This window comes from Stigmatopora nigra, chromosome 15 (genome assembly GCF_051989575.1).
Source record: "Stigmatopora nigra isolate UIUO_SnigA chromosome 15, RoL_Snig_1.1, whole genome shotgun sequence".
In the NCBI taxonomy this organism is placed as follows: Eukaryota; Metazoa; Chordata; class Actinopteri; order Syngnathiformes; family Syngnathidae; genus Stigmatopora; species Stigmatopora nigra.
In genome coordinates, this window is record NC_135522.1 from 11,422,935 (window position 1) to 11,438,719 (window position 15,785).

The following is a 15,785-nucleotide window of genomic DNA, read 5'->3' on the forward strand; positions in this document are numbered from 1 at the left end:
CCTGCGTCTTCAAGCGAATGAAATTTCCTCCAACTTTGAAACAGGCACAAGCAACCCGTAGGAACATATTCTGACACAAACTCTTAATTTAAGGCAATTTATGTGCATGTGCACACTATTTAACAGATATTATATATATATATATATATATATATATATATATATATATATATATATATATATATATATATATATATATATATATATATATATATATATATATATATATATATATATATATATATATATATATATATATATATATATATATATATATATATATATATATATATATATATATATATATATATATATATATATATATATATATATATATATATATATATATATATATATATATATATGCACTTGGTTCCATACCCCATCCCACAATTAAACCTATATACCCTGTCTCTCTCACTCCGCTTTACTGCAAACTGTTATATCCATCATTTTTATTGTACAATTTTATTGTGCAAAAATTCATGTTTCTGAGTCAGGATCATTCATTTCTGAATACTCTTTGACAAGATTCGATCATTTAATTACAGTGGTACCTCGACATACGAACACCCGACATACGAGCATTTCGAGATACGAGTAAAATTTCGAGCAAATAATTCTCTACATACGAGACAAATTTCGAGATTCGAGAAAGCCGGGTGGCCAAGACATGACAGGCTGTTTATGATTTTAGCGCACTGTCTTTTTTTGCCGCATCTCTTTCGTGTATAACAGATATCTATGAGCACTGGAGGGAGCGTTGCATTTTCTTCAGTGTTTTTATTCCCGTTACTCAGCACGAATGGCGGGGCGATCGCTGATACGAGTAGTATAGATTACTTATCGTTGGGAAGTGGTCGTGCGTTATCCTATTGTGAGGAAATTTGTGTGCATCATTTTCGTAAAATTTTGAAGGGAATACCACAGCAAACAGCCCATCGATAGTGAAAGTCAGGTTGGAGGCAGGGCAAATAGTGCCAACCCGGGAGAAGAAAGGTATCAAACTTTAATTCAAAATTAGAATTAAGTTTAGTTTAAGGTTAGATGAAATTTATTTTTGACTGTGTCTGCATCGTAATCCAAGTTCATTTAAATTTGTTTATGTTATGAAACGAGCGTGTTGCCATGCAAAAAGCGCACGCCTTCTCTGTCCCCCTCTCTCTGTCCGTCTCTCTTTCTCTCCCCGTTCAAAGTCCGAAATGTAATACTATTAAACACATTTTAGTAATATTAAACCACTATTTATCTGTTATTCTGTTAATAGATGGCGAATTCAAAGAAATAAAACATTTTTTCCAAACCAATATCCTGTTTTTGGTGTTTTTTCAGAAGGTTGGAAGGAATGAATTTGTTTTTTGTTCATTTCAATGGGAAATGTTCGTTCGAGTTACGAGAATATCGACATACTACCTCAGTCGGAGCGAATTAAGCTCGTATCTCGAGGTACAACTGTAATTTATAAAACAAAAAAATATTTGTGTAGTTGGCTTACACTTAGCTGTTAATAAGTCTATGTTGAACATTTTGCCTTTTAAACCTTCAAAAGTTTTAAAAGTTCTATCTGACCATTTGATTGTAATTACACAGCTTTATGACATTTCTGCTTAAGCTTGCATTCCCAATCGTGCCTTGTGATAGGCAACAGTCACCTTCTCCATGAGCTGGCGGAGCTGTCTGCTGCGTGGGTCGCGGTTACACATGTTCTGTGCTGGCGCCACCACCGTGCAGATACATTTTCCATCTGCGCCTTGTGCCGAACTGTAGATCTGCCAGCCTTCCTCCAGGCTCGGGAATAGCCCCTACAGAATGTACAAAAAATAACAGCAAATAAACAAAAGGAGATTTGCTGCCACTCTCCCACTTAAAATGAATTGGATATTAACTGTTAATAAACTCAATGAAATTCCCAATAGAAGGATGATTGGAAATCAATCATTATCTGGGGAAGGGGAGACAAGTGCTCCTTTAAAAAAAATCAAGAATGCCCAAAATTGTGACACCCTGGTACAAATATCGAGTCCAAATTCGAAAATTGTCAATGGTGCATCCCTAGAGGTGTATCTGAGAAAAAAAGATTTGTCAACCAAGCTTTTTGTAACCTGAATATTTCGTAAGTATTGGTATAACTATAATTATTTTTAAAAAATATTTATTTAATTGTCTGCATCCTTGATATCCATTAAAAGTCAGCCGTTAGAAAATCCTTTACATTTTTAGCAATTTATTGTACTTACAAAGTACACATTCAGTTGACTGTTATTATGTTTATTGAATGGCACTGGTACAAAATGGCCGACAACTGATTCGGATAAATTGGCCAATACAGTGACTCACAGTGTGCATTTTGCATCTATGTCAAGATACATGTGATACAGTAATCCCTCCATTATTGCGGTTAATGTAGACCAGACATGGCCGCGATAAAGTTGGGCCAACAGAACAATGACCCCAAACACACATCAAAAGTGGTAATGGAATGGCTAAGTCAGGCTACAATTAAGGTTTTCGAATGGCCTTCCCAAAGTCCTGACTTAAACCCCTTTGAGAACTGGACAATGCTGAAGAAACAACTCCATGTCAGAAAGCCATCAAATTTAACTGAACTGCACCAATTCTGTCAAGAGGAGTGGTCAAAGATTCAACCAGAGCCTTGCCAGAAGCTTGTGGACGGCTACCAAAAGCACCCAATTGAAGTGAGAATGGCCAAGGGACATGTTACCAAATATTAGCGCTGCTGTATGTATATTTGTGACCCAGTAGATTTGATCACTTTTTTTCTGTTCACCCATAATAAAGTCATAAAAGAACTAAACTTCATCAACGCTTTTTGTGACAAAGAAGTATCTATTCCAATCACTCAATAAGAGAAAAATCGGAGTTGTGGAAATAACTGGAAACTCAAGAGAGCCATGACATTGTGTTCTTCACAAGTGTATGTAAACTTTATCCCACAACTGTATATATGTAGTAATCCATTTTAAAAAAAAATCCAATGAAAGACCCTCTGAGTTCCATGGTCAAAAAGAAACTCTCTGTGATCCAAAGAGGACAACATGAGTGCCTCACTTGGAGAGAAGTGGGCGATTTTATATGCTGCTTCCTGTATGCACTTATGTTGATGGCTCTTTAATTTCATCTCCAAAATGGCTCAATCCTCCTCTCATTACATTTTGGCATTGTCTGCTGAGAGTAAATGGAAATGTGAATGAAAGGCTTGACTGGTGGTTGCGAGCACTCAGCACTACATCTGATTGGATTAGCCCAAGAGAGACATCCATCCTTTCAGCTCAACCCCTCGCCGGCTGCTAACGGGGAAGCGTTATTGACCGGTGGACAGCTCCATTTCCCGCCCGCTTCCAAACATATTGCCGTGTCTATTTTCCAACCCATTGCTGTATTACACCTCTTTTACTTTGAAATATTAGGCACCATCAAGTTCTCAAGTGATTATTTTTGTAATATAACAAATTTATCTGTGGAAGTGAGAAAGAGTCTAGCAGCAATAGCTGTAGAGTTATCACAAAGTTGTTTAATACAATCCTGAGAGGGAAAATATTCAGATAAATGCTAAAAGATGTGTACTATTAATTGCCATCAAGACCATGGGTTGTACAAGTACAATCTATCTAATCCAGTAAAGTAACCAATGTGATGGGGGTTCTTTAAGATGTATGGATCGATACATCAAGTAAAAAAAAAAATATTTAAAAAAAGTATTGGGCATAAATTTGACTGGGACAGGAGTTATTCTGTTGGATTAGATATACACAACCCAAGGATTACGATTGAATGGAAATTTTTGGGAACGAGAGTGTTGTAATCTGTGGTAAACTTCTGTCATGTTGGCCTCACAGCTCTGGGGTCCTGGGTTTAAATCAAGGTGAGACCACCCGTGTGGAGTTTGCCTGTTCTCCCTGGGTTTGCGTGGGTTTCCTCTGGGTAATACGGTTTCCTCCATATTCCAAAAACATGCATGGTAGGCTGGTTGGACAGTCTAAATTGACCCTAGCTATGGGTCTGAGTGTGCACGGTTGTACGTCTCCATGTACCCTGCAATCGGCTGGCCACCGATTCAGGGTATCCCCCGCCTCTAGCCCAAAGTCAGGTGAGACAGGCTCCAGCACCTCCCGTGACCCTAAAGGGAAGTTGAAGGGTGTCATCTCAGAAAGCAAATGTGGCTTGAGGTACATTTCTTTATTTTAGTGACTCACCAAGCGTTTGGGTTAAAAATTTAAATGGATCTTGGCTAAAATCAAGTTTACAATTCTACATTTGGTTAGATCTCCTTTTAGACTTCACTGATGATGGCCCGCGAGTAGCACGTTCCATTCATGTTTACGCTCCACTCTTTACGAGTGGTTGTGACTGCACTTTTAAAGCGACTCCTTATCTTTCAATGCCAGAATTGAGATATGAAATCTGCTTTAAAAACAGCAATTTTTGTTCCAATGGAGCGATGATTTTACTGGTCTGTGCTTCTATGAGCATTTATATATTTCAACTAACTCCCTTCACTCTCACCAAGGCCTTTTTAATAATGCATGGCTTTTTATATGCGACAAAGTTCTCCTCCGTGAGCATTTGTTCGGAAATCAGCAAGGCTTCGTTGCATTGCCGCAGATATGAGTGGGTGTGACTTTACAAGTGAAGTTGAGAAAATATGGCCTTTGATTTCAACACGTGCCCTGACAAGCTAGGTGCAGAAAGCCAGGCACGTCCTTTGTTTTGACTGTATCGCGTGATGAGAATCGATGTTTCGAAGATTTATCTGTGCAGTATCGGAGGGCATTCTTTTTGCTGTGACGCTCCCATCTCCATTAACTACGTCAGACTGCGCTTCCTCGTCTTTTTAATTTTTTCCATAGGCTTTTCAGCACAGCCAGCCTGATTGTGTAGAGGTTAACTCTTCTGACTTTGGTGTGGGAAGGCAAAGGCTATATTCCCACGTTGGTACTGTGATTGTGAATGCGAATTGGTTATTTGTCTCTCAGTGTCCCCTACAACTAACTGACAACTACTCTAGGATGTACTCTGCCTTTCGCCCAAAAGTCGGCTAGGATAGGCTCCAGTAAGCCCGCAACCCTCACGAGGATAAGTGGTATATAAGATGAATGCATGAGAAAAACTTCTCAGCAACATTTCTCCAGTGCATAAATATTTTATGAATGCCAAGATGAAATTAAGAATGCATTTGGATTTGTTCCAATTTCTTTTTGCCGCTAACTCCCCTTGCCAGTTTAGAAAGAGCGTTTAGAGAGCAAGACAGAGATGATTGTGCTTTTATATATGGATACACTTGAGCCAAACTGGCGGTCTGGGCCACTCCTTCATTTTGTGTGGCCTGCACAAGTAAATCATGTGCACTGACATCATGTTTTGTGCCAAAATAATTTTTAATACAGTTTCTGTATCCTCAAAATATTTTTCTTCATTTTAGTAACTTTCATTAATTAAAAAAAATGAAAACAGAGTTGTGTTTTGTTTCTATTTCAGTTTACATTTTAATCAAACTTAAAAATATATTAAAACCAAAATGTTACAGGTTATTACTTTTTTAAATGGAAAAAATACATTAAATCATTAATAAAATGATGAAAACGGAATAATAATGTTTACCCCTTTTTTTAAATGAAAAAAAACTATTTATAAATTAATAAAAGAAGAGAATATTTTTAACCCGAAAGTAAAATAAAGAACAATTATGAAGTAATTTTAAATAAATGCAGCTCTGGGTTCCACAGAGTGTGGGACCTGGGTTCAAATCCAGGCCGGTCCACCTGTGCGGAGTTTTCATGTTCTCTCCATGCCTGGGTGGGTTTTCTCCGGGTACTCCGGTTTCTTTCTACATTCCAAAGACATGCATCGTAGGCTGATTGGAGACTCTAACTTGTTCCTAGCAATTGGTGTGAGTGTGAATGGTTGTCCGTCTGCTTATGCCATACAATCGGCTGGGATAGCCTCCAGCATGCCTACGACCCTAGTGAGGATATAGCGGTTCAGGAAATTAATTAATGAAATTAAATGCTATTATTATGATCAATAAGAGGATTGAGACAATTATCAAGTTATAGATGTCTATAGCAGAGGTAGGGAACATATGGCTCGGGAGCCATATATGGCTCTTTCCATGGGTGCATATTGCTCTCCGCTAACCTGAGAGGTAAAATATGCAAATCACTGGTGAGAGAACTGAGTCCCGAACGCACCAATAGTAGCGACACTGGTGTTGACCTACCTCTATCACCACTTTAATCATAATTTTGTTTTTCATTACTCTTCCGCATGCATAATCTCATTGATACTGATTGATTGGCAACAGCATAACAATGTTGTCAAAATAAGACTTTTTGTACTTTAAAAGTGGTGAAATGACAACAAAAAAAACATTTTCTAATATTTTTACTTTTCAATTCTGAGAATGACTCTCAAGAAATAACATCATAAAATGTGAATTCTTCATGGCGCTCTCTGTCAAAAAGGTTCCCAAACACTTGGTCTATAGAACAGAGATCTATGGCATTAGTCCATTTATTAACTATTTTAGTTTTGACACTTTTCACAGCAGCGGGATCGTTTTCTCTCCCATGCCATCAAAACTCCTGACATAAACCAATGAAATACAAGTAACTCTTTGAGAGATTGACACTAACTCACAGAAGTACTTCAAAACACTCTCCAACTGTGGTGGGTAATTTGGCCAGCTGACTCTATTGCCGGCAGCAACTTGGGGCTTGCTTTGCAGTTAGAATTTTGTGAATATATATTTGTAGTAATTGTCTGAATATCAATTATCTTGTTTCCTATATCTTATCCAGTGTGCTACGCTTGGGGCTCGATCTTAATACGCATTTGTGATTGCTAGGTGAAGCCAGATGTCTTATACGTGTGAGGCCTCAAATGTCTGTTTGTGGGTGACCCGATGGATGAGTTGTTAGCGTGTCAGCTTCACAGTTCTAGGATCCTAGTTTCGAATCCAGGTCTTGTGTTGTTTGCGGTTTCCTCCCACACACCCGCAAAAAAATCCATAGTAGGCTGATTGGACACTCTAAATTGCCTTGAGGTATGGGTGTGAGTTGGGATGGTTGTCTATCTCCTTGTGCCCTGCGATCGGCTGGCCACTGATTCAGTCAGCTGGGATTGGCTCCAGCACCCCCACGACTCTAATGAGGATAAGGCAGTTCATAAAATGAGATGAGAGAAATATTAATTAGTACTATAAATGACAAAAGATGTCCAATTCATTGGAAGTGGGAAGGTGGCGGCGAATGAATGACCGAATTAACGTATAGTCCCACATCTCTCCCAATTCTATGGATTGGATGTCTACTCGTGATAAACTCATTGTAAGAGTTTTAGAGAGAAGAATATATTATTTAGCTCTGTCAGTGCAATTGATGATCCTAGACGTCCGATCATGTGGCTCTTTTCAACGTATGCCATTTACTGGTTAACTCCTAACTGAGAGGCAACAAGAAGTAGTAAACATTTCTATACATCCTTAACCCCTCTGCAAATAAAGGTAAAATAGATAAAAAGTGTATACGTACACCACCACCAACAACAACATTAACCTCACCCTGAAAGGCTTTTAGCCTCCAGAAAAAGATGATATCCCCTTATGTCAAACCTAAACAGAAAAAAGCAAAAAAACAAAAAAATCACTAAACCCCATTGATCAAGATAGAAATCTTTTAAAAATGGTTCATCACTGCCACACAAGGAGCAACTTCACAGATGGACCAACTTTTCACAGGGGCATCTAAAATGAATGGAGTGTAGAAACAGCAGTGCAGCAGCAAACATGAGGCAACTAACTAATCAACTCCTGCAATTACCTGAGGCGCGGTGAAGCTGTGAGGCCCTTAATGATTAACAGAGTTCAATGGGATTATCCAATTAGGCGTTTGAGCAGCAGGTATCGCTGTCAAGAAAAAGAACTTCCCCTGGCGTTTCATTAGAGAGACCCCGGAGCTGGCTACTGTACAGGCTGGGCTAAATGAGATCATAAATCTGCTGCTCCCTACTTTTACGAGCATGACGGGAAGTCTATTAGAATTTAGAACCAGCAGCAGGCGATGCAAGCCAAGCGAGGAGGCCTGCGACATTGTCGGCTGAACTCGCCATCGCATCTGCCCGTGAAAGAGAAAAGCATATGTTTTGGGAACGCTCGTGTGAAGCGTCAAGCTGAGTTTGTGTGAATCTAGATAGAATCGGGACACCTTAGTGATAAAGCGCCATGGAGGTGCCATCTTTAAACGAGCGTGAACTAACCTAAATACATTTTTTTTCAAGAAATGAGATCATCTCTTTGTAGGCTGCTTTTTGTTTTACCTTTTGTCTATTATTGAGGAAAACTAAAATGCTGCATCCATTTCTCATATTTTAGGGTTGAGAAATGGTTACTAACAGTAATTGCGGAAGATTAATTGCGAGTAATTATGTTCTGTATAATAATGGTTTCAAAGGTAATCGTTAGGACCCTTTTATTTTAAATTTACGGTTACCATTTTGCCACCCGATGGTGCAGTGGTTCTTTTGGCTGACTTTGGTGCGGACAGTCTGGGTTTGATTCATACTCGATGGCAGAATGAGTGAGTGGTTGTCTGTCTCTCTGTGTGCACTGGCAGTACTCGCACGATTCGCCAAAACACGTTTCGCCGAGGGACGCTGTTATTATTATTATTATTATTATTAATATTTATATATGCACACGGTCGTCAGTCACTTCCGCCCTTTTGACTATGCAAATATAGTGCGTCAGCAAGCAATGTACCCAGACAGTCTAGCTGTCAGCGTGGTACCCGGACATTTTGTCAACGAAATGTCCGGTTACGGTCTGGGTAATACAGCGACAGCTACAGAATCTTGAATTTAATGCAAAAGGCTGATTGGGCACCCGTTCAGTTTGAGGAAAATGTTCGACTTTTAAGTGCCCCCTTTGTGAGTGGTAAATATGTGCTGCGTTGGCCTCGTATCATTTATTATCACTTAATAAGGGGGATTGCAATCATTAATTAAGGGAGTGATTGGTCAAGGTTGACAGGCGGGGTTTATCTAATTTGTTTTTTAAAGTCTACGAAGATCTCTAACTCAACACACTTGAAGCTGAGCTCAACAGTGCTACATGCATTTTACTTTCTCACTACAACACTTTTACCACGGAACCAGCTTTCCATCTGGCGCTCATTTGTGGGGGTGCACAGATGTGTCATGTGCACTGTCAGAGCGCAGTTGGCCAACTCTTAGTAGGATGAATGATGCCAAAAAATAATAGTTGCCAAATCAGTGTCCTGGGATGGCTACCACTCTGACGAGCACTTGGCGATTGGTCAGTTGTTTGTGGCGGAAAAGATGGCTATTGGCGTTGATGTTGAAAAGGTGCAATGAATGGGGTATCAAATACCAGATAAACTATCAGAGAACATTCAGTAGTTATTTGGAGGATACCACATTGAAATAAGTATAGTTCCACAATATTTAAGAGTATACTGTTTTCATGATACTAAAATGTCTAACTCGATATCAATAATCAAGAAAATGCTTCCCACAACATAAATACAAAGTTCAGTTTCAAAAAAAAACTTTCTCAAATTGACCCAAAACTATTGTTTGGGTCACTTGGTAGTTTTGGGAAAATTTGAGAAAGTTTTTTTTCTCTTTTTTTCAAAATAATGCCCAGCAATGTTGAAACTGAAACTGTGCTGGAGCCTAACCCAGCTGTCTTCGAGCCGGGGGCAGGGGACACCCTGAATTGGTGGCCAGCCAATCGCTGGGCATTAGGAGACAACAAATCATTCACGCTCAAACTTATACCTACAGGCAATTTTGAGTGTCCAATCAGCTTACCATGCATGCCTTTGGAATGTGGGAGGAAATCGGAGTACCTGGACAAAACCCATGCAGACCCGAGGAGAACATGAAAACTACACAAAGGTGGACCAACCTGGATTAGAACCCATTTCCCCCTTTGTTGAGGCCAACGCCCTAACCACTTAGTTGCCGGGTCACCCTCTTGTAGTATATAATAAAATTTCAATGAGGGCAGCCCGGTGGGGCGAGTGATTAGCACGTCAGCCTCACGGCTCTGTATTCCAGGGTTCAAATCCAGATCTTGTACAAGTGTGTGGAGTTTGCATGTTTTCAACGGGCCCGCCCCCCACTCCGGATTCCTCGGACAGCAAGTCCCCCGACCCTAATGAGGATAAAGCGGTTCAGAAAATGAGATGAGTGGGAGAAATGAATTGTACTTTTACTGTGGCAAACTATCATCTCATCTAATCTTTTCTTCTCCCACTTTATCTGAAGTCAGGTCGTGGGGGCAGCAGCCTCAACAGGGAAACACCCCCCCCCTCCCCACCCACACACATACACACCCTTCACCCAGCTCTTCCAGGAGTATCCCAAGTAATTTCCAGACCAGCCGGGACACATAGTCTCTCCAGCGTGTTCGAGGTTGGCCCAGTGGCTTCCTCCCTGTGGGACGTGCCCGGAACACCTCCCGAGGGGGCATCCCGATCAGATGCCCGAGCCTACTCACCTAGCTACTCTTAATACGGAGGAGCAGCGGTTCTACTCCGAGCCACTCCCAGATGACCAAACTTCTCAACTTATTTCAGCAGCTCGCATCAGGGATCACGTTCTTTCGTTCACGACCGACAGCTCTTGACCATAGATGAGGGTGGGAACGTAAATCGACCGGTAAATAGAGAGCCTTGCCTTTGGAAGCGCGGACTCAATGTCCTCTGCTTCTTCCCGGACATGGGAGAAACTCGGTCGGAGGTTGGAATTGAAACTCCTTCTGACAGGGGACTCTGCCAGGCATTCCGAGCAGACCTTCACAAAACGTTTGGGTCTCCCGGGCCGCACGGGCATCCGTCCCCACCATTGGAGCCAACTCACTACCAGATGGGGGTCGATTGACAGCTCCGCCTCTCTCTTTACCAGAGTGTCCAAGACATGTGGCCGCCATGACTTGTTGGGGGTGCGGCAAACTCATTTAACTTCATAACAGAAGGCTGATTGGACGACAACTGTCATGTTCCTGTTGCCTTCGATGATGTTATTTTGCCTTTCAGTAGCTGATTAAGCCAACAAGGCAGGGTGGTCCCACCACACCAGTTGCAGATTAGTGTTTCCGTTATTTAAGAACACTGGCTAACACCGGTTTATTGTAGGAGTATTGTTTGCCTTGCCTACTGACTTGCTTGCCCAACACTTTGCTGGGACTTCGCTGAGGTTTTTGATGTTTGTATTTTTGTGTTTTGGTATTTTGAAAGCGTTAGTTTATTCGCCGACTCGCTTGTGCTGTCGTATTTCTACTTTGCCACTCAGTTGTACTTGTTGACTAGGTCACTGTTTTTGTTATCTCCTATCGCTACATGCGTTTGTGTTTTTTTGGCTTGCTCTTTTTGGTTAATAGACATTACATTTGTGAGCTTTGGCGGGTTGCCATTTCACAACAACAAGATTTCAAAATAATTCAAAAATCTAAGAATGACTGCAACCTTAACTCGTTGGCTGCCATTGTTGCTGCCATTCCTTCCACTTCAAATTGATCTACTAGGGATACATTTGTTTCGATTCACAACACAGCTTCATGACTGAGCCTCTATTAATCATCATTTCCACGTTAAGAGATTCAGGTTTAGTCAAACTCATTAAAGAACCATGCTTTTGCTTTCCAGATGTGCAAAAGGAATGATGAGGTCACATGCCAGCTTCAAGCAGTTCATCTCTCTTCTCCTGAGTAGTTTGTTTGAAAGAGGGAGTATTGAAAGGGAGCGGGCCAGACGCTGAACTCAAGCGAATGTAGGGCACGGGTTGTACAGGGCAAGCAGAAGGCACGCTGGTGCCAGCGGCTTGTTAGCTGGCACCCGTGTGTCACAAGAGTGTCGCTACATCGCCTTTGATAAGAGCACCAAACACGCCTGTGAGTCATGACGGTCCGGTCGGGGCCGGGAAATGTCTCGTTAATCATGATGTAATGTGAATGAGGCGTTTACCTTTGACTTTTAATCTTTATGAGAGGAAAATTATTTTCCATCATATGATATCCATCATAGGCGACTTCAAAGCAGCCTCTCAGTTTTGATCAAACTTTGATGGAAGGCACAATAGCTGAAATAAAGTCGCTTTCCAAAATGTATAATTTGATGCCACCTATATTCTAGAAATTAAATTTAGATGAAGCCATGAATTCAGTGCTCATTGGCAACATATTTTATCTTGCTCTCAAATGTGAGTGAGATAAGTGAAATGGACAGAATAAAAAGGCCCTTGAAAGGGAGTGTGGATGTTGGGCAGGATTGCTATAGTTTAGTGATGTAAATAATTCAAACCCTACTCACATTCTGACCACATTTATATTGACATTTTATTGCAAATAGCCTGCTGAACCACATTCAAGTTAACTTGTTCAGTGCAATTGACGGTGATAGACGTCCAATCATGTAGCTTTTATTCCATCCTTCTCCGAATTTAAATTAGTTCATAAATAGAATATATGTCCAGTCTATTTGAAGTGGGGAGATGGCACTGAATGAGCAACCAATGAGCGTGTGATATGCAATGAAAATGATTTGGAATGAAATCAGTTAAAGCATTAAAATAATTTAAGGTGGGCTTTTCAATTCTTTAACCTTATGTCTGCACTTTTGATTAAAAGTAGTCATAAAATAGATGGCTCTTGCTTGCCTTTTAGACAGACTTACTGACACTACGTATTTAAACCAACAAAAATAGACTCTCTTTGGCACAGATAAACACATTAGCAGATATACTTCATATCCAGATGGGCTCGAATCTCTCAAGACGTTCAATTTCTTTCCATCATTTAAACACAATGCTGCATTTGCGGTATCAGGGAAGGGGCTGTTTTACAATGTGTTCAGGATGAAGGTGAAGGCATTGCTCATTACAGGAAATCCGAAAATGGCAAATTAATTCATTTAGCTTAATGGGCTTGCTTATTCATCGTTTCGCATCGTCCATCAGCACAGGTGCAAAGTTATTGTTTGTGCAATTGAATGGGTCATAAATTAGCAAAGCCCCCAAATGTTGTCACTGATGACAAGGATATATTTCAGCTCATTCAATTTTGATCTAATGTTTTATTTTATTTTCAATTTGGACCAATTCCTTTAATTTAGGTTCTATTCAATTGCAAAAACTTTGGTCTGTTATATGTATTAATTAATTCATTCATTCATTAATACATTTTCTGAACCGCTTATCCTCACAAGAGTCACTGGAGCCTATACCAGGTAACTATAAGCACCAGGCAGGCGACATCCTGAATTGGTGACCAATCGGAGGGCCCATTGTATCCAGTCCCTTTGGTTCAATTGCTTAACTTCTGCTATCAATTAGGAGTTGATTAAAAAAAACCTCTGAACTGGTGGGCAGCCAATCATTCAGATTCATACCTCATACGCAATTAAGAGTGTCCAAACATCCTACCCTGCATGTTTTTGGGACATGGGAAGAAACCAGAGTAACAAGAGAAAACCTACACAAGCCTAAAGAGAACATGGAGAACATGGAAACTTCACATAATGAAAACCACCGTGTAATCGAACCCTCGACCCCAAGACTTGTGAGGCCAATGCTGTGACCACCCTTCCACCAGGCCTCTACATATTTAAAACTTTCAATAAAGTACTTACATGTTGGATTTAGTTATGAGCACACTATATTATCTGCTTGTGTTCATGATAGCTCAGCTAAAAATAAATGCATTAGCAAATTTGCAAAATATATTTTTAAAAGAAAGCAAAGAAGTGATTGACTATGATAGACATGCAATCTATTTTAAGTGAAATCGATTCAAATAGAATGGAAATCTACTCATGAAAATCTCAAAGCAGAAGGATGAAAAGAGCCAACTAGGAAGGTGGCAGCAAATGAACCAGACACCCTACCACTTCAAATGGATTGGACGTCCATTACTGAAATGATAATTTAAATTCACAGCAGAAAAATAGAAAAAAGAGACAAGTGAAAGGACATTTGTCATTGTCAGTAGCACTAAAAGAGTTAAAATTTGGGGGTCAGATATTGAAGTTAGACTATTTAACTCAGATTTGCATTGTACATAAGGTAATGGGAGAAAGATTCAAAAGACACAAAGGCCAGAAATATGGCATTGCTTTGAATTTGGCTCTTTTGGGTAGTTCCCGTCATTTCTTTTTGGATCCCTTATTACACAATTCAATTAATTAGACACTTGTAGTCTGTTTGGTCTTAATTCCTTTTGAATGATCTATATTCAATTTGATTGAGCCTGACATCATTCAGATGTATCCTTGGTATATGTTTGTAAATGAGAGTCAATGAGTTAAAGTTTATTTCAATTTTCTTATATAACGTCATTTTGTTTCAGTTCTGCTGATTCAATTTAACTTTTCAATTAATCCCTCTCAAACCAGGAGAATTTTATTCAACTTCAGCGTTAGAGTCTTGTTCAACACAGATTTAAACTTACTCATATCGGTTCCAATGATTCAATTAAATCAGATCCAATTCTGGTCGTTTGAATTCAAGAAAACTTTTATGCTATGATAATAACTAGCTTTTTTCTACTTCACATCAACAATTACTTGGCGAGGAAAAAAAAACAAATCCACAAGTCCAAACGAGGAGTCTTCAATCACAAGCCATCTCTGACAATCTGTTTGAAGAGGACTAGTTGCATTTCATCAATTGTGCTTTGTCATTTGACACATCCTCTGTGAAGTACTCTTTGATAGCTGGCACCTGCTTTTCTGCATCACTCCCCATTCACTTCTTTTTAGTGCCATTGACAATGACAGAAATCCAATCATGTGTCTCTTTTAATTATTTTGCTGTGAATCTGAATTAACTTATTGGTTGTGAATGTCCAAGCCATTTTAGTGCAAAAATGGGAGTGAAATAACAATCCATTTGATGTAGAAAGTAAGACAGCAGATGAACGACTGTCTATTGCCGTCAGGTTTACAAAATTAATTAACCACTGCATTCGCCTCGATCAGCGTTCACACAGCGTGCATCATTTAGTAAAAACATATCTCTCACATGCTCCCTCCTCTGGGTAAATGATGGACCCTCAAAAGGATCACAACTTAAAAATCAGTTCATCCCCTTACTTTCTCCCACTAAAAAGTAAGTGGTACCCACACTAACGATCCTCTCTGAGGTGCCCCCTCTGGAGATGGCAGTTCCGTTGAGTCCCACCAGAGACGGCAGAGTCTGAGACATCCAGTTCGTCACCATGGCCATGGTGCTGAGCACCGCCCCGATCTTTAACATAGGAACACTCATGTTTGCCTCGTGTGGGTGGGCCCCAGATGTTCCTGCAGCCCTCCCTAGACCCTGCTTTTTTCCAAAGCCTAGTTGAGTGCAGTCCGAGCGGCAATGGATCAGCCAGCCGATGTGTTTAAGGGGCTCGCCGCTTGCTGAGACCTGTTAGAGGAGAGCAGCATCACGCAGGAATCCTCCCTCTCGGAATGACATCCCTCGCCTCAAACTCCCGCCCTCTGCCGCCTCCCACATTTGCCTCCTCCAGATTCAGAGCAGCACATTGGCTGCCTCATCACCTCCCAAAGAGCTCATATCCACTCCTTCCTATTACGCTTTCGTTGACATTTGTCTGTTCTTTTTATTAAACACAACCTGACGCATGTGTGTATGTGTGTAGCCATATTAGAGGTGTGAATACCAAAGTGTGCAGCTCATTTCTCCCACCCAAATGTGCCTCGTAATTTGACAAAGCATCGACCGCTGACTTTGTCGGATCGAAGTAG

General features: G+C 40.3%; 1 protein-coding gene across 2 annotated transcripts in view; it reads right to left on the reverse strand.

The window, feature by feature from the left end:
* Nucleotides 1-15,785, reverse strand: part of olfm2a (olfactomedin 2a) — a 62,285-nt gene that overhangs the window by 14,831 nt on the left and 31,669 nt on the right. Inside the window, exons 1-2 of one of the 2 annotated variants that reach the window (XM_077735256.1) lie at nt 15,160-15,474; nt 1,653-1,802 (exon numbers count right to left, since the gene is read on the reverse strand). In XM_077735256.1, the coding sequence (XP_077591382.1) occupies nt 1,653-1,802; nt 15,160-15,303 (294 nt within the window). In that variant the 5' untranslated portion in view covers nt 15,304-15,474. Of the gene's footprint in view, nt 1-1,652; nt 1,803-15,159; nt 15,475-15,785 lie in introns of those variants that run through there. The other variant, XM_077735257.1, reaches the window with a different exon arrangement.